This window comes from Chiloscyllium punctatum, chromosome 24 (genome assembly GCF_047496795.1).
Source record: "Chiloscyllium punctatum isolate Juve2018m chromosome 24, sChiPun1.3, whole genome shotgun sequence".
Classification (NCBI taxonomy): Eukaryota; Metazoa; Chordata; class Chondrichthyes; order Orectolobiformes; family Hemiscylliidae; genus Chiloscyllium; species Chiloscyllium punctatum.
This window is the reverse complement of record NC_092762.1, coordinates 87,768,415-87,790,033: the sequence shown is the minus strand read 5'-3', so window position 1 is coordinate 87,790,033 and position 21,619 is coordinate 87,768,415. Positions and strand designations below refer to the sequence as shown.

The 21,619-nt window shown below is 50.3% G+C and overlaps 1 protein-coding gene across 7 annotated transcripts in view; it reads left to right on the top strand.

The window, feature by feature from the left end:
• myo9b (myosin IXB) overlaps positions 1-21,619 on the top strand; it is a 116,761-nt gene that overhangs the window by 74,411 nt on the left and 20,731 nt on the right. For all 7 annotated transcript variants that reach the window (XM_072594456.1, XM_072594454.1, XM_072594455.1 and 4 more), the window contains 7 exons: positions 47-169; positions 2,089-2,238; positions 3,035-3,174; positions 6,907-7,755; positions 8,698-8,785; positions 15,339-15,445; positions 16,244-16,374. In XM_072594456.1, coding sequence (XP_072450557.1) covers positions 47-169; positions 2,089-2,238; positions 3,035-3,174; positions 6,907-7,755; positions 8,698-8,785; positions 15,339-15,445; positions 16,244-16,374 — 1,588 coding nt within the window. The remainder of the gene's footprint in view (positions 1-46; positions 170-2,088; positions 2,239-3,034; positions 3,175-6,906; positions 7,756-8,697; positions 8,786-15,338; positions 15,446-16,243; positions 16,375-21,619) is intronic.

Below are 21,619 nucleotides of genomic sequence, written 5' to 3'. Positions count from 1 at the left end.
CTGACATTAAACTCAGTCTCTTCTTTCTGACCATTCTCTTCTTCAGGAATTCCTGGATCACTTCCGAGTGCTGCTGCCTAAGAATGTTGAACCAGTACAGGAAGTGATTGATGCGTTGTTCAACAAGTTGGAGTTGGACAGGAACAACTGTCAGATTGGGAAAACCAAGGTAAGGTTGGCTAGACTTCATCGAAACAGGAACAGGCGCTGGTTATTCAGCCTTGCAGCTTGCACCACCATTCCGTTAGGTCTCTGATCTGTTTGTGTTTTGAAGTCTATCTTCCCACCTTCCCCAGTAACCTGTGATTCCCTGCCTGACAAGAACATAGCTCGGTCTGCATTAAAGATATTCACTGACCCCCGTCTGCCCTGTCTTCTGAGATAGACTGTCAAAGTTGCACAACTCTCCAAGAAAAATGTTCTCCTCGCCTCTGTCCAAAACCAGTGCCCCCTGATTCTGGAGCACCTTGACAAGAGGAAACATCCTCTCCATATCGACCCTGTCAAGATCATTCGGGATGTTATACCCTGCAATCAGGTTCACCCTCACTCTTGCAAACTCCACTGGAAACCAGCCCAGTCTGTCCACAGACAATCCCCTCCTTCAAGGTATCCATCCCACAAACCTCCTGGATTTCTATCCTTCCCCGAAACTGTCTGTATCTGTCTATGATCTCCCTCGTGTCCTGTTCACAGCAGCCTTTCCCACTCGGTCTGACAGGGTCCCGGTGCTGAGCTCGGGGTCAAAAGGTGGGGATTGATGTGACGGGAGGTGGGGGGTTCAATCTGATCCTTGTCTTTGGTGGGGGGGAGGGGGGGGTTAGTGTGACCCTTAACCTGGGGGTTTTGGGGCGGGGTGGTGGGGGTGTCTGTACCATTCAGTCACATTTGCTGTTTCTGCCTGAGGTCCAGTGTGTGTGTGCGCGCGCGCCCCATCTAGTGGTTAGCAAGAGTAGTGTAGCATTTTAATTTCCTCAGCAAATCCAACTCGATCCAAATTCAAGAAAAATTGCAACAGTCTTACAAAAAAACCAATACAGCATGGATAGGTTAGTGGCAAAATGGAATGCGTGTTCTGTAATTGAGGTGAGCAAAAAACAATTCACCTATCCAACACCTTGAACATTCCCTCCCTCCCCACTGATGCTCAGTAACAGCAGTGTGTCTTAACTACAAGATGCAGTTGTAGTTAACAATCTGCAGAAATTCACCAAAGATCCTTTGGCAGCACCTTCCAAACCCACAATCAATTCCATCTAGAAGGACAAGGGCAGCAGATACATGGGAACACCACCCCCTGCAAGTTCCCCTCCGAGCCACTCACCATCCCGACTTGGAAATATATCACCATTCCTTCACTGTCGCTAAGTCAGGATCCTGGAATTCCCTCCCTTAGGGCATTATGGGCCTACCCACAGCAGGGAGACTGCAGCGGTTCAAGAAGGCAGCTCACCCCCACCTTCTCAAGGGGCAACTAGGGATGGGCAATAAATACTGGACCAATCCATGACACTCATTTTCTGTGAATGAGTAAAAATTGAAACAGAATATTCTCGAGAAATTCAGCATCTGGCACGTCTGTGGGGAGGTAGTGCGTTAATGTATTGAGTCAAACTGAATTGTGTTGTTGGAGCTGCACCCAGGAGTATTCCATGACACTCCTGACTTGTGCCTTGGACATGGTGGACAGGCTTTGGGGAGTCATGAGGTGAGTTACTCGCTGCAGGACTCCCAGCCTCTGCCCTGCTGTTGTGGTCTCTATGTTTAATGGCTGATCCAGCAGGAGTTCGTGTTTGGGAATGTGTACACCAGCTCCCAGCACTTGCTGACTGGGAATGTTGCATGCAGAACAGGCAGGAGGCTGACCCTTGGAGGAATTCAGAAACGTTTAGGGCCTTTCAGGAGGAGAGGGAAATTGAAAATAAAACCTCAAAACACCGAAACAGTTTCTGTTGGCTCAGACCCAGCTGGATGTGTTCTCCTGTTAATGGTGTGTGCGTGAAAGGTTCAGTGTTACTGTCTGACTAAGCTCTCTCCTTCCCTCCCTACCCTCACCCATTTCCGCACCCCCCCCCCTCTCCATCCCAGGTTTTCATGAAGGAAACTGAGCGCCAGAAACTTCAGGATATATTGCACAAGGAAGTGATCCGGAAAATCCTGCTCCTGCAGACCTGGTTCCGAGCAGTTCTGGACAGGAGAAGATTCCTGAAGAGCAGACAAGCTGCAATCACTATCCAGGTACTGGAATCTGTCACATACCTTCACCTTGGCTCAACCAATAATACGCCGGGACAGGAGCAATGGCACGGAGGCAAACTCTGTCCAGTCCTACATTCCCACCAATGAGGCACCAAGAAACTAAAAAACATCCCCAGCTCACAGCCTGTGTAACTGTACAGAGTCAGTGTTTATTCCGCAGGGTCCAGGTCACTCACTCTGTAACTGTACAGAGTCAGTGTTTATTCAGGAGGATCAGAGTCACTCACTGTGTAACTGTACAGTTAGTGTCTATTCCTGTTGAAGGGCTTTTACCTGAAACTTCGACTCTCCTGCTCCTCGGATACTGCCTGACCGGCTGTGCTTTTCCAGCACCACACTCTTCAACTCTGATCTCCAGCATCTGAGTCCTCACTTTCTCCCAGTGTTTATTCAGAGGGTAAGGGTCACTCACTGTAACAGTATAGAGTCAATGTTTATTCAGCAGGAGAAAGTTATTTATGGTATAACTCTTCTTGTCTCTCTCTCTCTCTCTCTCTCTCCCTCTCCCCCCCTCTCCGCATCACACTTGCATTCGCTCTCTCTCTTCCTCCCCCCATCTCTCTCTTTCCGCTCTCTCTCTCTCTCTCTCTCTCTCTCTCACCCTCCTCATCTCTCTCTCTCTATTTTGCCCCCCCATCACTCATTCTCTCTCCCCCTTCAATCACACTCTCTCTCCCCTCCCCGTCTCTCTCCCCTCCCCTCCCCGTCGCTCTCCCCTCCCCTCCCCTCCCCTCCCCGTCTCTCGCGGTGCTCTGTCTGACTCCTCTCCCCCCAGGTCTGTTTTCGGTCCTACCTCGTTCGGTTGGCTTTGCGACGAGTGCGAGCAGCTGCTGTGATCCTGGGTGCCTGGAGGCGATATGTGCAGAGACGCGATTTGAGACAGAAGATCCAAGCGATGGCACTGGTCCAGGACAGGTAACCTCTTCACCCACCCACCCCACCCACCCCACCCCACCCCTGGATTGTGGTGTTGGCCTGATGTGGTCTTGCTGTTTCCCTCCCTGGGGTTCACTTGCTGCCTTCATTGCATGTAAACTCCTTGGTTTTTTTTTGGCAAATCTCCAGCTCCCAGTTTCATGGGAACAGCTAGAGGTTATTCAGCCCTATCTGTCATCGACCCCAGTCACCACAGGATCCCTGTTCACCATTTCAGGCCCAAATTCTGGAATTCTCTCCCTCATCAATCCATTAGCATGACAACCCCCAGGGCTGCTGCTCCCCCTCCCCTTACCCCTCCCCCACACTGTCCCATGTCTGGTTGGTTCCTGATCTGCTGGTTTGGGTTCCTGTGTAATCCCAACTGCTGTACAACTCTTCAATTCCCCTAAAAAATGTGTTGGTCACTTTTTGATCTTCACTGATTTCCAGTGAGGGGAGAATAACAGCTCTTGACATGAAAGGCACATTCGACCAGGTGTGGCATCAAGGAGCGGTTAGCCATCAATGGGTATCAGGGGACGAACTCACCACTGGTTGGATTCATACATTGTACATCAGAAGATGGTTGTGGTTGTTGGAGGTGAGTCATCTCAACTCCAGGACATCTCTGCATGGGTCCCTCAGGGTAGTGTCCTAGGCCCAACCATCTTCAGCTGCTTCAGCGATAACCCCCCTCCATCAGAAGGTCAGAAGTGGGGATGTTCACTGATGATTGTACAGTGTTCAGCAGCATTCACCACTCCTCAGTTACTGAAGCAGTCTGTGCTCAAATGCAGCAAGACCTGACAATATCCAGGCTTGGGCTGAAAAGTGGCAAATAAAGATTATGCCACTCAAAGGCAGGCACTGACCAGTAAGAGACTGCCTCTGGTAACAGGAACAGGTGAAAGGTTGGGAATTCTTCACGGGATTGGTCAATAGGATATGGCCTTCATTGGCAAAGCCAGAATTTATTACCCGTCCCTAATTGCCCTGATTGGTCTGCTTAAACATCTGAGGTCGACCTCATTTGTTGTGAGTCTGGAGTCACATTTAGGCCAGACCAGGTGAGGATGACCGATTTCCTTCCCTAAAGGACATCAGTGAACCAGATAGGTTTCCACAACTGCTGAGGGAGGGCCGCACTGTCGGAGGGTCAGTGCTGAGGGAGGGCCGCACTGTCGGAGGGTCAGTGCTGAGGGAGGGCCGCACTGTCGGAGGGTCAGTGCTGAGGGAGGGCCGCACTGTCGGAGGGTCAGTGCTGAGGGAGGGCCGCACTGTCGGAGGGTCAGTGCTGAGGGAGGGCCGCACTGTCGGAGGGTCAGTGCTGAGGGAGGGCCGCACTGTCGGAGGGTCAGTGCTGAGGGAGGGCCGCACTGTCGGAGGGTCAGTGCTGAGGGAGGGCCGCACTGTCGGAGGGTCAGTGCTGAGGGAGGGCCACGCTGAGGGAGGGTCAGTGCTGAGGGAGGGCCACGCTGAGGGAGGGCCACACTGTCGGAGGGTCAGTGCTGAGGGAGCGCCGCACTGTCGGAGGGTCAGTGCTGAGGGAGGGCCGCACTGTCGGAGGGTCAGTGCTGAGGGAGGGCCGCACTGTCGGAGGGTCAGTGCTGAGGGAGGGCCGCACTGTCGGAGGGTCAGTGCTGAGGGAGGGCCGCACTGTCGGAGGGTCAGTGCTGAGGGAGGGCCGCACTGTCGGAGGGTCAGTGCTGAGGGAGGGCCGCACTGTCGGAGGGTCAGTGCTGAGGGAGGGCCGCACTGTCGAAGGGTCAGTGCTGAGGGAGTGCTGGACTGTCAGAGGGTCATATTGTACATTTCAGTAAGGTGTGAAATAGTCATTGTTTGACAGTATCTGAAGCTGGGTCCTTCCTGGTCTTGGGGCTAATGTTGAGTGTCTAACAAATATCAGTGAAGCACATGACCTGAACGTTACCACGTGGTTTTTATGGGATCTCGTTCTGCACACGCTGGCTGTTAAATCTCCACATTACATTTGCAAAATGATCATACTTTCTAGCTTTCCGGGGCCGGGAGAGTTGCTGCTAAAACCTAAGGTTGTGCTTATTGTTACTGACCCCCCTGACACTGACCCCCCATCCGCAACACTGACCCCCCATCCCCCGACACTGACCCCCCCGACACTGACCCCCCCGACACTGACCCCCCCGACACTGACCCCCCCGACACTGACCCCCCCGACACTGACCCCCCCGACACTGACCCCCCCGACACTGACCCCCCCGACACTGACCCCCCCGACACTGACCCCCCCGACACTGACCCCCCCGACACTGACCCCCCCGACACTGACCCCCCCGACACTGACCCCCCCGACACTGACCCCCCCGACACTGACCCCCCCGACACTGACCCCCCCGACACTGACCCCCCCGACACTGACCCCCCCGACACTGACCCCCCCGACACTGACCCCCCCGACACTGACCCCCCCGACACTGACCCCCCCGACACTGACCCCCCCGACACTGACCCCCCCGACACTGACCCCCCCGACACTGACCCCCCCGACACTGACCCCCCCGACACTGACCCCCCCGACACTGACCCCCCCGACACTGACCCCCCCCGACACTGACCCCCCCCGACACTGACCCCCCCGACACTGACCCCCCATCCCCCAACACTGACCCCCCATCCCCCAACACTGACCCCCCATCCCCCAACACTGACCCCCCATCCCCAACACTGACCCACCATCCCCAACACTGACCCCCCATCCCCAACACTGACCCCCCATCCCCAACACTGACCCCCCCTGACACTGACCCCCCCTGACACTGACCCCCCCTGACACTGACCCCCCCTGACACTGACCCCCCCTGACACTGACCCCCCCTGACACTGACCCCCCCTGACACTGACCCCCCCTGACACTGACCCCCCCTGACACTGACCCCCCCGACACTGACCCCCCCGACACTGACCCCCCCGACACTGACCCCCCCGACACTGACCCCCCCGACACTGACCCCCCCGACACTGACCCCCCCGACACTGACCCCCCCGACACTGACCCCCCCGACACTGACCCCCCTGACACTGACCCCCAATCCCCCAACACTGACCCACCCCAACACTGACCCCCCATCCCCCAACACTGACCCCCGCACAACGCTGACCCCCGCACAACGCTGACCCCCCATCCCCCAACGCTGACCCCCCATCCCCCAACGCTGACCCCCCATCCCCCAACGCTGACCCCCCATCCCCCAACGCTGACCCCCCATCCCCCAACGCTGACCCCCCATCCCCCAACGCTGGCCCCCCATCCCCCAACGCTGGCCCCCCATCCCCCAACGCTGGCCCCCCATCCCCCAACGCTGGCCCCCCATCCCCCAACGCTGGCCCCCCATCCCCCAACCCTGACCCCCCCATCCCCCAACCCTGACCCCCCCATCCCCCAACCCTGACCCCGCCAACACCAACCCCCCCCCATCCCACGACACTGACCCCCTGAACACCGACCCCACCCCCGACACCGACCCCCTCATCCCACAACACTGACCCCCCAATACCGACCCCATCCCACCCAACACTGACCCCCCCAACACCGATTTTCCCCCCCCAACACCGATCTCCCCCCAACACCGATTTTCTCCCCCCAACACCGACCGCCCTTCTCCCCCAACACCGACTGACCAACTCCCCTCCCCCAACACTGACCCCCCCTCCCCCTGTGGTCACCGTCTGATGGTGCGTGTTTCCTGACAGAGCCGAGTGTGTGCCGCAGCGAGAGCAAGAAAGGCCGGAGCCTGCTGCCCGTGAGGAGCCGGACCTCAGCCAATCACTGCCCACGACTGAGCAGGGCCCGAGGGATATGGTGCCCAGCTGGATCGGGGGGACTGACCCGGGTGATGTTCCTGAACAGAGTGCCACCCCGTCTGCCCAGAAAACCCCGGCTGAGGGCACGGAGAGGTCACACTCCTACCGGGAGAAACGGGAGAACCGAAGGATGAGGGGGTTGGAACATGACAAACTACAAAGAGAATTGGCATCACCGACTCCTCTGGATGGCCCTCCGTCACCCACAGACGGTGACTGGTCAGTTAAAACACTTGGGAATGTGGAAAAGATGGCACAGAATGCCGGTGCTCTAACCAAGGTGCAGGCTGGTAATGCCATACCTTTGGGACAGCAACAGCTGGAGGAAGCAAGCTCTCCAGACACCAGGACTGAATCTGGAATAACTCCGGAGCAGCGGGTGGAAGGAGACAGGATCCTTCCAACCCGTAACCCGGAGAGAATGGAGAGCAACCACCAGGCATCAGCTCACCCTCCAAGGCCAAAGAGTCTACCGTTGGTCACTGCCAACTCCCCGATGCCAAAGGACAGTGTGACAGAAAGATCCCGCTCCCCAGTCACTGTTACTGAGGCTAACAGTAAGCAAATCGCTTGGGAAGTTCCGGAAAATCCAAGCTCCTCACCAGGAACTCTGCAGCGTTACAACGATCGCGGAAAGCTGAGGAACAAAGCCGAGAAGTGGAAAGATAAACGGCACCATGAGACCACAAGCTCCTTGTCTGAGAAGGAAGGAAATTCCCATTCCGTCACAATCACAAAGTGAGAATCAAACCTGCTCGCTGTCTCCCTCCACCCCTCCCTCCATCTTGCACTCTCCTTCTCTCCCTCCCCCATCCCACTCTTTCCCTTCCATCTCTCCCTCCCTCCTTCCATCTCGCTCTCTCCCTCCTTCCACCTCACTCCCTCCCTCCCTCCCTCCAGCTCGCTCTCTCTCTCTCTCTCCCTCCCTCCATCCTTCCATCTCCTCTCTCTCTCCCTCCCTCCCTCCAACTTGCTTTTTCCCTTTCATCCCTCCCTCCTTCCATCCCGAGCTCTCCCCCTCCATCTCTCTCATGCTCTCCCTCCTTACCTCCATCTCGTTCTCTCCCTCCCTCCCTCCATCTTGCTTTCTTCCTCCTTCCATCTCTCTCTCTCCCTCCCTCCCTCCCTCCCTCCCTCCCTCCATCTCGCTCGCTCCCTCCCTCCATCTTGCTTTTTCCCTTCCATCCCTCCCTCCTTCCATTCTGCTCCCCCCCTCCATCTCTCTCGTGTTCTCCTTCGCTCACCCCCCCATCTCGCTCACTCCCTCCCTCCCTCCCTCCCTCCCTCCCTCCTTCCATCTCACTCCCTCCCTCCATCTCACTCCCTCCCTCCCTCCCTCCATCTCAAACTCTCTCTCTTTTATTCTGTTTCTAACTATCTCTGACACTCTCTGTTGGGTTATTTGAATGATCCTAATTCTGCATTGGGTGGTGCGTGGGGACGGTGCGAGTCGGGGAGGGAGGGAGGACAGTGAGTGTTGGGGGTGTGTGAATGCAGATGTAATTTTGTCTTGAGGCCATTCTACAGCTTCTGTCCCTTTAACCTTGGACACAGTTGCTGGGCCCTGAATGAGCACTGATGGACCAACCCCATCTGACCATTCTCCTCCCCCCCCCCCCCCCCCCCCCACACCACCCTGGAATCTTTGTCTCTCCCCTCCCTCCCTCACCCAAACTGCAGGGACAAGGAACCCCTGTTACATGAAGGTGGGGTGCAGCCGGACTCGACATCGTCCCCAGAAACTGCAGCTGAGACCCCATCGAGAGAGGTAGGTGGGGGGGTTCCCACTCCCCCTGTCTATCTGTCTGTCTGTCTCTGTGTGTGTGTGTGCGTGTGTGTCTGTCTGTCTGTCTGTCTCTGTGTCTCTCTGTATGTGTATGTGATGAGTTGTAGTTGGTCAGGTTGTGATCTAGATGCTTACTGACTGGAGTAGATTAATCTGTGGATCACTAATTTTGTTACAAACATATTGAACTAGTGGAAACTGGCCTCTTCCTGCCAGTGCCTGTTGTGGTTCTGAAATTTGGGATCATTCTGTGCGGCTCAGGCTGGGCCCGGGTTCTCAGTTGCTCCTGAATGACCTTGAACATGGCCTCACTCCTATCCATCTGCAGCATCTGCCTTTCCCCAGAATGACGTCCTGCTCTGTGTGTGCAATAGACGACCCACATCGTGTCCATACCTTGTGAGTATAACAATCATTCAGGCCTGCTCTGTATAGAGACCACCCACCACCCCATACCCTGGTGCTGGACCCTGACTGTGACACCCTGGGGGTGGGTCTGAATTGTGGAAGCTGTGAGGGCTGTGGGTTTGGGTAGGGACACGAAGTGTACACCCTCACATGGCGATCTCTCGGTTCTGAGTTTGGACAGTTTTGCTGAAGGCTCCCTTTCCCTAAGAACATGAAATTCTTTCCCTTTTAATTTCACTCTATCCCTTTGATTGCCGTGGGGAATTGTTTCCAGTTGTGGGATTCTTTCATCTGCTATTGGTGGCTGTCACACCCTGCTGTGTTTTCAAGAGCAAATTTGGTGCCTGTCTTGTGGATTGCCTCAACTTTTTTATCCTCATGAGAAATCTCTTTGAGATTGGCAAAACTTCAGAAAAGCGCCCAGTGCCGTCTGAGCAGAGCTGTGTCACTGAAGGTCGGCAGGGTATCTCCTGTGACACAGTGGGGGGGCGGTGGTGTGTGTGTGTGTAAGGCTAATGCCCTCCAGCCATACAGGAGTTTTGCCCTCTCCCTCTTTCTCCATTCCCACCCCCTCCCCCCACCCCACCCCAACAAGCCGGTCTCTGATATTCTCAACATCTGTTTCTGCTAACATAGTGAATAACCTCACAGTTTTCCATATTGCAGGGGGTCCCCAATTTGCAAACATTCAACTTATGTACTTACAAACAAGATCCCATTGGGGGTGTAATTTTAAATATTTGACAGATGAACATTTCCAATCCTTCTGAGCAGCTGCTTTGTATTGTCCTGCTTTGTGTTCCAAGTTGTGAACAAATTGATTTGCAAACAGACTCCAGAATCTAACCCATTCACGAATCCTGTCCAAATCGTCCTGAGAGGATTTACGTGCTCCTCATGACACATGTTCCCACTTAACGTTGTACCAATGCCAAATATAGAAAAATTATTTTAATCCCTTTTTCCCAATCATTGATATATATTCTGAATAGCCAGGGCACCTGTTATGGTCCAGACCAAACCCCCTCAAAATATATTAAGACGCTAGCCTAGGCCCTAACGTTTCTTATTTTGGAAGGTCAGTGTAAAGCGTTGTGTTCCAAATGTAATTCAATTGATCAAACTGCCAGGCTTGAAACAAAACACACATTATTGTTACACTATAATTAAAATACAAACAAAAGAAAGATGAATTGGAATAACTTAAATCTATTGGGAAAATTAAGCAGAATAACAGATTATTTAACTGCTAAACAGTAACAGCTGTGCTGAGGGAGGGTATTCCTGGAAATACATCCAGGGAAGTTATTTGGGTAGAACTGAGAAATAAGAAAGGGATGATCACATTATTGGGATTGTATTATAGACCCCCCAATAATCAGAGGGAAATTGAGAAACAAACTTGTAAGGAGATCTCAGCTATCTGTAAGAATAATAGGGTGGTTATAGTAGGGGATTTTAACTTTCCAAACATCGACTGGGACTGCCATAGTGTTAAAGGTTTAGATGGAGAGGAATTTCTTAAGTGTGTACAAGACAATTTTCTGATTCAGTATGTGGATGTACCTACTAGAGAAGGTGCAAAACTTGACCTAGTCTTGGGAAATAAGGCAGGGCAGGTGACTGAGGTGTCGGTTCGGGAGCACTTTGGGGCCAGTGACCATAATTCGATTAGTTTTTAAATAATGATGGAAAAGGATAGACCAGATCTAAAAGCTGAAGTTCTAAATTGGAGAAAGGCCAATTTTGACGGTATTAGGCAAGAACTTTCAAAAGCAGATTGGGGGCAGATGTTTGCAGGTAAAGGGACAGCTGGAAAATGGGAAGCCTTCAGAAATGAGATAACAAGAGTCCAGAGAAAGTATATTCCTGTTAGGGTGAAAGGGAAGGCTGGTAGGTATAGGGAATGCTGGATGACTAAAGAAATTGACGGTTTGGTTAAGAAAAAGAAGGAAGCATATGTAAGGTATAGACAGGATAGATCGAGTGAATCCTTAGAAGAGTATAAAGGAAGTAGGAGTATACTTGAGGAAAATCAGGAAGGCAAAAAGGGGACATGGGATAGCTTTGGCAAATAGAATTAAGGAGAATCCAAAGGGTTTTTACAAATACATTAAGAACAAAAGGGTAACAAGGGAGAGAATAGGGCCCCTCAAAGATCAGCAAGGCGGCCTTTGTGTAGAGTCACAGAAATGGAGGAGTATTTTGCATCAGTGTTTACAGTGGAAAAGGATATGGAAGATATAGACTGTAGGGAAATAGATGGTGACATCTTGAAAAATGTCCATATTACAGAGGAGGAAGTGCTGGATGTCTTGAAACGGTTAAAAGTGGATAAATCCCCAGGACCTGATCAGGTGTACCCGAGAACTCTGTGGGAAGCTAGAGAAGTGATTGCTGGGCCTCTTGCTGAGATATTTGTATCATCAATAGTCACAGGTGAGGTGCCGGAAGAGTGGAGGTTGGCTGACATGGTGCCACTGTTTAAGAAGGGTGGTAAGGACAAGCCAGGGAACTATAGACCGGTGAGCCTGACCTCGGTGGTGGGCAAGTTGTTGAAGGGAATCCTGAGGGACAGGATGTACATGTATTTGGAAAGGCAAGGACTGATTAAAGATAGTCAACATGGCTTTATGCGTTAGAAATCATGTCTCTCAAACTTGATTGAGGAAGTAACAAAGAGGATTGATGAGGGCAGAGCGGTAGATGTGATCTAGATGGACTTCAGTAAGGCGTTTGACAAGGTTCCCAATGGGAGACTGATTAGCAAGGTTAGATCTCATGGAATACAGGGAGAACTGGCCGTTTGGATACAGAACTGGCTCAAAGGTAGAAGACAGAGGGTGGTGGTGGAGGGTTGTTTTTCAGACTGGAGGCCTGTGACCAGTGGAGTGCCACAAGGATCGGTGCTGGGTCCTCTACTTTTTGTCATTTACATAAATGATTTGGATGCGAGCATAAGAGGTACAGTTAGTAAGTTTGCAGATGACACCAAAATTGGAGGTGTAGTCGACAGTGAAGGGGGTTACCTCAGATTACAACAGGATCTGGACCAGATGGGCCAATGGGCTGAGAAGTGGCAGATGGAGTTTAATTCAGATATATGCGAGGTGCTGCATTTTGGGAAAGCAAATCTTAGCAGGACTTATACACCTTAATGGTAAGGGATTAGTGGTGCTGAGAGACCACAGCAGTTCAGGCAGCATCCAACCTTAATGGTCAGGTCCTAGGGAGCATTGCAGAACAAAGAGACCTTGGAGTGCAGGTTCATAGCTCCTTGAAAGTGGAGTCGCAGGTAGATAGGATAGTGAAGAAGGCGTTTGGTATGCTTTCCTTTATTGGTCAGAGTATTGAGTACAGGAGTTGGGAGGTAATGCTGTGGCTGTACAGGATATTGGTTAGGGCACTGTTGGAATATTGCGTGCAATTCTGGTCTCCTTCCTATCGGAAAGATGTTGTGAAACTTGAAAGGGTTCAGAAAAGATTTACAAGGATGTTGCCAGGGTTGGAGGATCTGAGCTACATGGAGAGGTTGAACAGGCTGGGGATGGTTTCCCTGGAGCATCGGAGGCTGAGGGGTGACCTTATAGAGGTTTACAAAGCTACGAGGGGCATGGATAGGGTAAATAGACAAAGTCTTTTCCCTGGGGTCGGGGAGTCCAGAACTAGAGGTTTATGGTGAGAGGGGAAAGATATAAAAGGGACCTAAGGGGCAACTTTTTCACTTAGAGGGTGGTACATGTATGGAATGAGCTGCCAGAGGATGTGGTGGAAGCTGGTAAAATTGCAACATTTAAGAGGCATTTGAATGTGAATATGAATAGGAAGGGTTTGGAGGGATAAGGGTCTGGTGCTGGCAGGTGGGACTAGATAGGGTTGTGATATCTGGTCGGCATGGACGGGTTGGACCGGAGGGTATGTTTCCATGCTGTACATCTCTATGACTCTATAACTGTTCCAATATAATAACATCACATTAACATACTTTGAAAGTCAAATTCATTTAAATAGATAGTATCCCATGCAGTTCCCTAGTCCAGGAGGAAAGAACATTAATAGAAAATTCAGAGTGGGGTAAGGATCTCCAGCATTATGCTAGAGCAGTGAGAGAACTATAGCAGCTTCCAAACCCCAACAGTTCCTGACAGTTAAACTAAAATCTGGGTTCTGTTGAAGTCTGACCCCAACCATTCAGGCTGCATCTATTGTTCCAATTTTTTTTAAAAACCCAAGACCTCACAAGCTGTTTACTTCATTGGCTGGAAACAGGCCATTCAGTCCATCTGTCTCAACCTCTGTTCATAACAAACACCAGGACAAAACACACCTCTGGAAGCCGTAATATCTCCACCTAGCCCACTCGTCACCACAGTGTCACCACCTAGCCCACTCGTCACAGTTTGCGAACAGAGGGAGTAACCCATTTATTCCCATATTCTGTTTCCTGTCTGTGAGCCAATCCTAAATTCATGATGGTACATTCCCTCCACTATAAGGTGCTTTAATGTTTCTAATCAACCTCCTGTGAGGGTTTTAATCAAAAGCCTTCTGAAAATCTAAATATATCATGTCCATTGATTCTCACTTAGCAATTTTATTAGTAACATCTTCAATCAAAAAACTTCACGTTTCTCCAACACAATTTCCTATTTGCCAAATCATGGTTCAATCAAAATATTACTATTCAGTTGTCTATTTGTCTCATCCTTTGTAATCATCTCTTACCATTTTCCCTCCTCCTGTGCTAAGGCTGACAGACCTGTAGCTCCCTGTTTACACTCTCACTTGCCACTTGAATTGTGGGGTGACATTTCTATAATACAATCTTCTTACCTGAAGCTAATTTCCTTCAAAGTCTCATTCACTCAAGAGCTTGGCACCATCCAGGACAAACCAGCCCCCACTTGATTGGAATAACATTCACAAACATCCACTCCCTCCACCACCGATGCTCAGTGGTAGCTGTGTGTACTAGCTACAAGATTGACTGCAGAAATTCATTAAAGATCCTCAGACAGCACCTTCTAAACCCACAACCAATTCCATCTGGAAGGGCAATGGCAGCAGATACTTGGGAATACCACCCTCTACAAGTTCCCCTCTAAGCCACTCACTATCTTGACTTGGAAATAAATCGCTGTTCCTTCATTGTCACTGAGCATTATCCTGGAATTCCCTCCCTTAGGGCATTGTGGGTCAACCTACAGCATTTTGACTGCAGCGGTTTAAGAAGGCAGCTCACCCCCACCTTCTCAAGGGGCAACTAGGGACGGGTAATAAATGCTGTTCCTGTCAGTGGTACCCATGTCCCACAAATGAACTTTTAAAAACATTCTCCCTAACTATTTGAATCTGTACATCTGGGAGATTACTTGTATCTTGAATGAAAACAGAGGACTGTGTAATAATTTCACTGCTCTGCCTTGTCTCTGTTTCCCGTTAGAAATTCTCCTGACTCTGCCTGTAATGGACTCGTTCATTTTAGCCGAATGACTATGACTATTTTAGAAACCAATAGAAACTCTTACAGTCCATCTGTATTTAATTTTTGCTGGTTTGCATTCACATTCTATTTTCCCTTTCGTTCTCAGTCCTTCTTTGTCACATTTTATAATCCTCCCTATCCTCCGACCTGCTGCTATCTTTGACACTCTTCAAGGCTTTTTCTTTATGCCTTATATCATCTGGATCATCATTTGTAAGCCACAATTTACTGACCTTTTGGAGTCTTTGCATCCTGAAGTGATGTATTGATGATGTGGGCCATGTAATAGTATTTTTTTTTAAGGTCTGTCCATTACCAAGGAGAGTGCTGGTTGTGGATAACTCAGTGTGGTGTTGACTTACATGTACTGCTCCCTGGGATGAGGCCAGAGCTAATGGCTAACCCAGTCTGAGCTGAGAGACACCAAGTCTAACCCTGAGATTCTTGTGTAAACATGCTTCCTCCCCATGATTGGGAAATAATTCCTCTCATTTTTAATGCTAATAAATCAGAATTTATGGCCCTTGCTGGGTTTTACGTGAACATAATCTCACATAAAAATTTTCTCTTTTCACTCTCACATATTTACTTTTTTGTCTTTTGCTTCTTTTTCTGTTTGTTCCCCTGCTCCCACCTCTCCAGACTCCAACAAATGAACTGCAAGAGGGTGACAGAACACCTACCAAAGCAGTGGTGCAGAAGAAGACGTCTCAGGAGCTGGATCCCATGCAGACTCTCGAATCTCCCAAGTATGTCAGACACTTGTTCCTGGAGGGCACTGTTCTGAGGGTGCTGCAGTTTGATAATAAGCCCAATTCCTGCGCCAGGGGGCGGAGGAGAGGAGGGAGGAGGGGAGACGGGGAGACATGGTGAACCTGGGACATCTTGCATTGGTCAAGGTTCATGCTGTGCCCTGGGAAGTGATTGTGAGCATTGGATTGAGTGGGTGGGGTGTGGTGGGTTCCAATGGAATTGCATCCCCACAGGGTGGTTTTCACACCTTGCAGGTGCTGTGAGGGAAGGGTCTGGCGATGGGTGGGGAAGGCTCCTGTTACTGACTGCTGGGGGTGGAGGTGGTGGTCAGTTTGAGGGAGTGCCACTCTTCCCTTTGCTGTGGCCAACAGGATGACCAGTGATTGTAATGGCCTGGGTGGTTTGTTTGGGGCAGGTTGGAATTTTCTATTTCTGCCAGATGACGAGATTGTGCTGTAAGTGTTGAGATGTTGGCAAGAGATTAAAGTGTAACACTAGGAAATGGGTAGGGGGTAAGTTACACCAAAGCTGAACATTGAGCAAGTGTGTGAGGTCTGTATGTTGGCTGAACCTCTGGACCAGGATCTGTGGGTATGGGTGGACAGTTGGGATTGTGATTGGAGAGACGGTGATAGGGTAGGGACTGGGAAATAATGGTGTTAGGCTCTAACAGTTACAGTTTGGTGAGAGACCAAAATGGTGTTTACCCTCACAGTTTCCCCTTATAATTGTGGTTTTTGGTGAATGTGATTATGTTCCTAGTTCCACTTCCCTCTTTTCCAATCCTAATATAGGTCTTTATACCGTGGCCCTCTGCGGAGGTTTCTCGGGAAGAGACAAGCTGAAAAAAAGTCTTCAAAGGAGCTGTCGCTGGATGAGGTCTGTCCAAACCTGCTCCCCGACACAATGAAGGGCTTTGGAGACAGTGAGTTTCTGGCTTCCTCTGCAGAGCGTCTTTTCGACTTAATCCTTGGCCAATTAATTTAAATCTCTGTCCAAAATCAAACCAGAAGTAAAAGGATACAAAAATGTTTGGTTTAATTTTCAAACGGAGAGCTACTGATGGCTGGAAAAGTGTATTTTAGAAGAAAATGGGCTTATGAACAATGAGAGTCAAAAAGTCTGGGGCTGTTGAGTATAAGAGTTGGTAGGTCATGTTACAGTTGTATAGGACTTTGGTTCGGCCACATTTGGAATACTGCATACAGTTCTGGTCGCCATATTACCAAAAGGATGTGGATGCTTTGGAGAGGGTGCAGAGGAGGTTCACCAGGATATTGCCTGGTATGGAGGGCGCTGGCTATGAAGAGAGGTTGAATAGATTAGGATTATTTTCATTAGAAAGACAGAGGTTGAGGGGGACCTGATTTAGATCTACACAATCATGAGAGGTATACACAGGGTCAGGTTATAAGTTTGCTTGCTGAACTGGAAGATTTGTTCTCGGACGTTTCATCACTGTGCTAGGTAACATCATCAGTGAGCCTCTGGTGAAGTCCTGGTGTTCTGTCCCACTTGCTATTTCTGTGTCTTGGTCTGTTGTGATGGATGATATCATTTCCAGTTCTGTCTCTTGAGAGATTGGAAAATGGGATCCAAATTGATGTGTTTGTTAATGGAGCTCCAGTTTGAATGCCAGGCGTCTGGGAACTCCCATGTGTGTCTTAGCCTGTCCCAGGATGGATGGATTGTCCCAGTCAAACTGGTGTGTCCTCTTTGTTTGTGTGGAAGAATACTAGTGATGGTTGTCAAGAGTGTGTTGCTGGAAAAGCACCGCAGGTCAGGCAGCATCCAAGGAGCAGGAGAATCGACGTTTTGGGCATAAGCCCTTCATCAGGAATGAGGCTTGGGCTGGGCAGGGTGGAGAGATAAATGGGGGGGGGCGGGGGTGGGGGGGAGGTGTAAGGTGACTGAGAGTGTGATAGGTGGATGGAGGTGGGGGAGAAGGTGTTAGGTTGGAGAGGAGGGTGCAGCGGATGGATCCATCTATTTCAGATGGGAAAGAGTCCAGTTGTACTGTGTTAAGAGCCTGATGTCTTGGGGGGAAAAGAAACGGTTGCACAGTCTGGCCATGAGAGACCGAATGCTCTGGTATCTTCTGCCAGACGGCAGGAAGGAGAGGAGTTTGAGTGAGGGCTGTGTGGGGTCTTTCACAATGTTTTTAGCCTTTCGAATGCAGCGTGTGATATAAGTGTCTGTAATGGGGGGGAGAGAGACCCTGATGATTCTCTCAGCTGTCCTCACTGTCCATTGTAGGGTCTTACAAATTTAGACAGTGTAATTCCGAACCAGGCAGTGATGGAACAGCTCAGAGTAGTCTCAATGAACCCTCTGTGGAATGTGATGAGATTGCGGGGGGGGGGGGGATGGGCTTTCCTCAGCCTGTGCAGAAAGTAGCGATGCTGCTGGGTTTTCTTGGCTGTGGAGCTGGTGTGGAGCGTCCAGGTGAGATTTTCCACCAGGTGGACATCTAGAAATTTGGTGCTGTTCACGATCTCCCCGGGGGAGCTGTCGATGTCCAGGGGAGAGTGGTCGCTCCGTGCCCTCCTACAGTCAACAGCCATCTCTTCCATCTCGTCCAGGGTCCAAGTCAGGTTATTGGCTCCACACCAGTCCGTTAGCTGTAGCACCTCCTCCCTGTATGCTGACTCGTCATTCCTGCTGTTGAGACCCACCTTCAGGTGTATGAGCAATGAACGTGATGCCGTGATTCGAGTTGTGCATCGTTGCACAGTCGTGTGTCAGCAGGGTGGACGGCAGTGGACTGAGCACACAGCCTTGGGGGGGGGCCCCCCCCCCATGCTCAGTGTGATGGTGTTGGAGTCAGTTCCCAATCCAGACTGACTGAGCTCTCCCAGTCAGGTCCAGATCCAGTTACAGAGGGAGGTATTCAGGCCCAGCAGACTCAGCTTTCCAATCAGGTGCTGAGGAATTGATGGTGTTGAATACACAACTGAAGTCTATGAACAGTAATCTGATGTAGGTGTCCTTGACCAGGTGGGTGAGGCCGAGATGGAGGGTAGTGGAAGTGGCATCATTTGTTGAGTGGTTGGGTCAATACGTGAACTGCAGGGTGTCCAGTGAGGGGGTGGGGGGGGGGTGGGGGGAGGGCAGCAGGGTCTGAATATCCCTCATCACAAGCCTCTCGTAGCACTTCATGACGATGGGTGTAAGCGCAACAGGGCGGCAGTCGTTGAGTCAGGACGCTGAAGACACCTTGGGCATGGGGACGATGGTAGTGGCCTTGAAGCACGTTGGTGCAGCTCCGGGAGATGTTAAAGATGTCCATGAGAACATGGGCCAGTACATCAGAGCATCCACTGAGCAGTCTGCCAGGGATGTTATCTGGTCTAGTAGCCTTTCGTGGGTTGACTCTGGGGCTCGTTTCCTGGCTGTCTGTCCAATGTAACGTTTGTTACAGTCCTTGCAGGGTAATTTGTATATGACGTTGGTTCTGCTGGTTGTTGGTACAGGTCCTTTAGGTTCATCAGGAGCTGTTTCAATGTGGTGATAGGTTTGTGGGCTACCATGATGCCTAGGGGCTGGAGTAGTCTGGTCACCATCTCCGAGATGTCTTTAATGTATGGCAGGGCAGCTAGAGTCTCTGGGTATGTTGTGTCATCTTGTTTAGGTTAGTTATCTCTGAATTGGCGGACTGTACTTATCAGGTACCCGTTGTTGAACACGTTGTGGAGGTGTTTTTCTTCAGCCTCTTGTAACTCCTGGCTGCTGCAGTGTGTTGTGGCTCGTTTAACTATTGTCCTGATGCAACTCTGTTTGTGGACATTGGGGTGATTCCTCCTCTAGTTGAGTATCTGGTCTGTGTGTGACTTTCCTGTAGATGCTGGTCTGCAGCCCTCCACTGGCTTTCCATTCGACTGCGACATCTAGGAAGGGGAGTTGGTTGTTATTGTGGTGAACTTTATACCAGTAAGGATGTTGTTTTTGTGCTTGTGGGCTGCTTCAGCCTGTGCCTCACTACCCACTTCACCTTCAACAACAAGACCTACAAACAAATCAACGGGACACCCATGGGACACCCATGGGATCCCCAATAACAGAGGTTAGAACGGACAGCGCCCCCTATGGTCCAGCCCAAGCTTTGGGTCCGCTGTGTGGATGACACCTTTTTCATCACTAAATAGAACAAACTAAAAGAAACCTACAGATTTAAGAATCAGTTGATTCTGAAACAACAAACCTAAACAAGAAGATACAAAATGCCCAGAGACTCTCGCCACCCTGCTATACATTTAAAAACACCTCAGAGATGACGACCAGATGACTCCAGCCCCTTGGAATCACTGTAGCCCACAAACCTACCACCACACTGAAACATCTAAAGGACCCTATACATACAACCAGCAGGACGAACGTCATGTACAAAATACCCTGCAAGGACTGTAACAAACATTACATTGGACAGACGGGCTGGAAACTAGCCACCAGGATACATGAGCACCAACTATAAGACCATAAGACCATAAGACATAGGAGTGGAAGTAAGGCCATTCGGCCCATCGAGTCCACTCCGCCATTCAATCATGGCTGATGCGTATTTCAGCTCCACTTGCCAGCATTCTCCCCGTAGCCCTTAATTCCTCTAGACAACAAGAACCTATCAATCTCGGCCTTGAAGACATTTAGCGTCCCGGCTTCCACTGCACTCCGTGGCAATGAATTCCACAGGCCCACCACTCTCTGGCTGAAGAAATGTCTCCGCATTTCCGTTCTGAAATGACCCCCTCTAATTCTAAGGCTGTGTCCACGGGTCCTAGTCTCCTCGCCTAACAGAAACAATTTTCTAGCATCCACCTTTTCAAAGCCATGTATTATTTTGTACGTCTCTATTAGATCTCCCCTTAATCTTCTAAACTCCAACGAATACAATCCCAGTATCCTCAGCCGTTCCTCATATGCTAGACCTGTCATTCCAGGGATCATCCGTGTGAATCTCCGCTGGACACGTTCCAGTGCCAGTATGTCCTTCCTGAGGTGTGGGGACCAAAACTGGACACAGTACTCCAAATGGGGCCTAACCAGAGCTTTATAAAGTCTTAGTAGTACATCTCTGCTTTTATATTCCAACCCTCTTGAGATAAGAGACAACATTGCATTCGCTTTCTTAATCACAGACTCAACCTGCATGTTTACCTTTAGAGAATCCTCGACTAGCACTCCCAGATCCCTTTGTGCTTTGGCTTTATTAAGTTTCTCACCATTTAGAAAGTAGTCCATTCCTATATTCTTTTTGCCAAAGTGCAAGACCTCGCACTTGCTCACGTTAAATTCCATCAGCCATTTCCTGGACCACTCTCCCAACCTGTCTAGATCCTTCTGTAGCCTCCACACTTCCTCAGTACTACCTGCCTGTCTACCTAACTTTGTATCATCGGCAAACTTCGCTAGAATGCCCCCGGTTCCCTCATCCAAATCATTAATATATAATGCGAACAGCTGTGGCCCCAGCACCGAACCCTGCGGGACACCGCTCGTCACCGGCTGCCATTCTGAAAAAGAACCTTTTATCCCAACTCTCTGCCTTCTGTTAGATAGCCAATCCTCAATCCATCCCAGCAGCTCACCTCGAACACCATGGGCCCTCACCTTGCTCAGCAGTCTCCCGTGTGGCACCTTATCAAAGGCCTTTTGAAAGTCCAGATAGACCACATCCACTGGGTTCCCCTGGTCTAACCTACTTGTTACCTCTTCAAAAAATTCCAACAGGTTTGTCAGGCATGACCTCCCTTTACTAAATCCATGTTGACTTGTTCTAGCAACCAAAAGACACGACCAACTATCACTAGTATCTTTTCAAACAGACAAAGAGGGACACCAGTTCGACTGGGACAATCCATTTATCCTGGGACAGGCTAAACAAGAGACATGCACAGGAATTCCTAGAGGCCTGGCATTCAAACCAGAATTCCATCAACAAACACATCAATTTGGACCCCATTTACCAACCTCTCAGAAAATAAACCGGAAGGGATATCACCCAGCACAACAGACCAAGGCAGATAAATAGAAAGCAGGACAGAACACCGGTGATTCTGAGGCTCACTGATGATGTTACCCCAGCATGGTGACAAAATGTCTGAGAACAAACCTTCCAGCTCAGCGAACAAACCTACAACCTGAACCTCAACCTGAGCTACAAATCTGCTCAA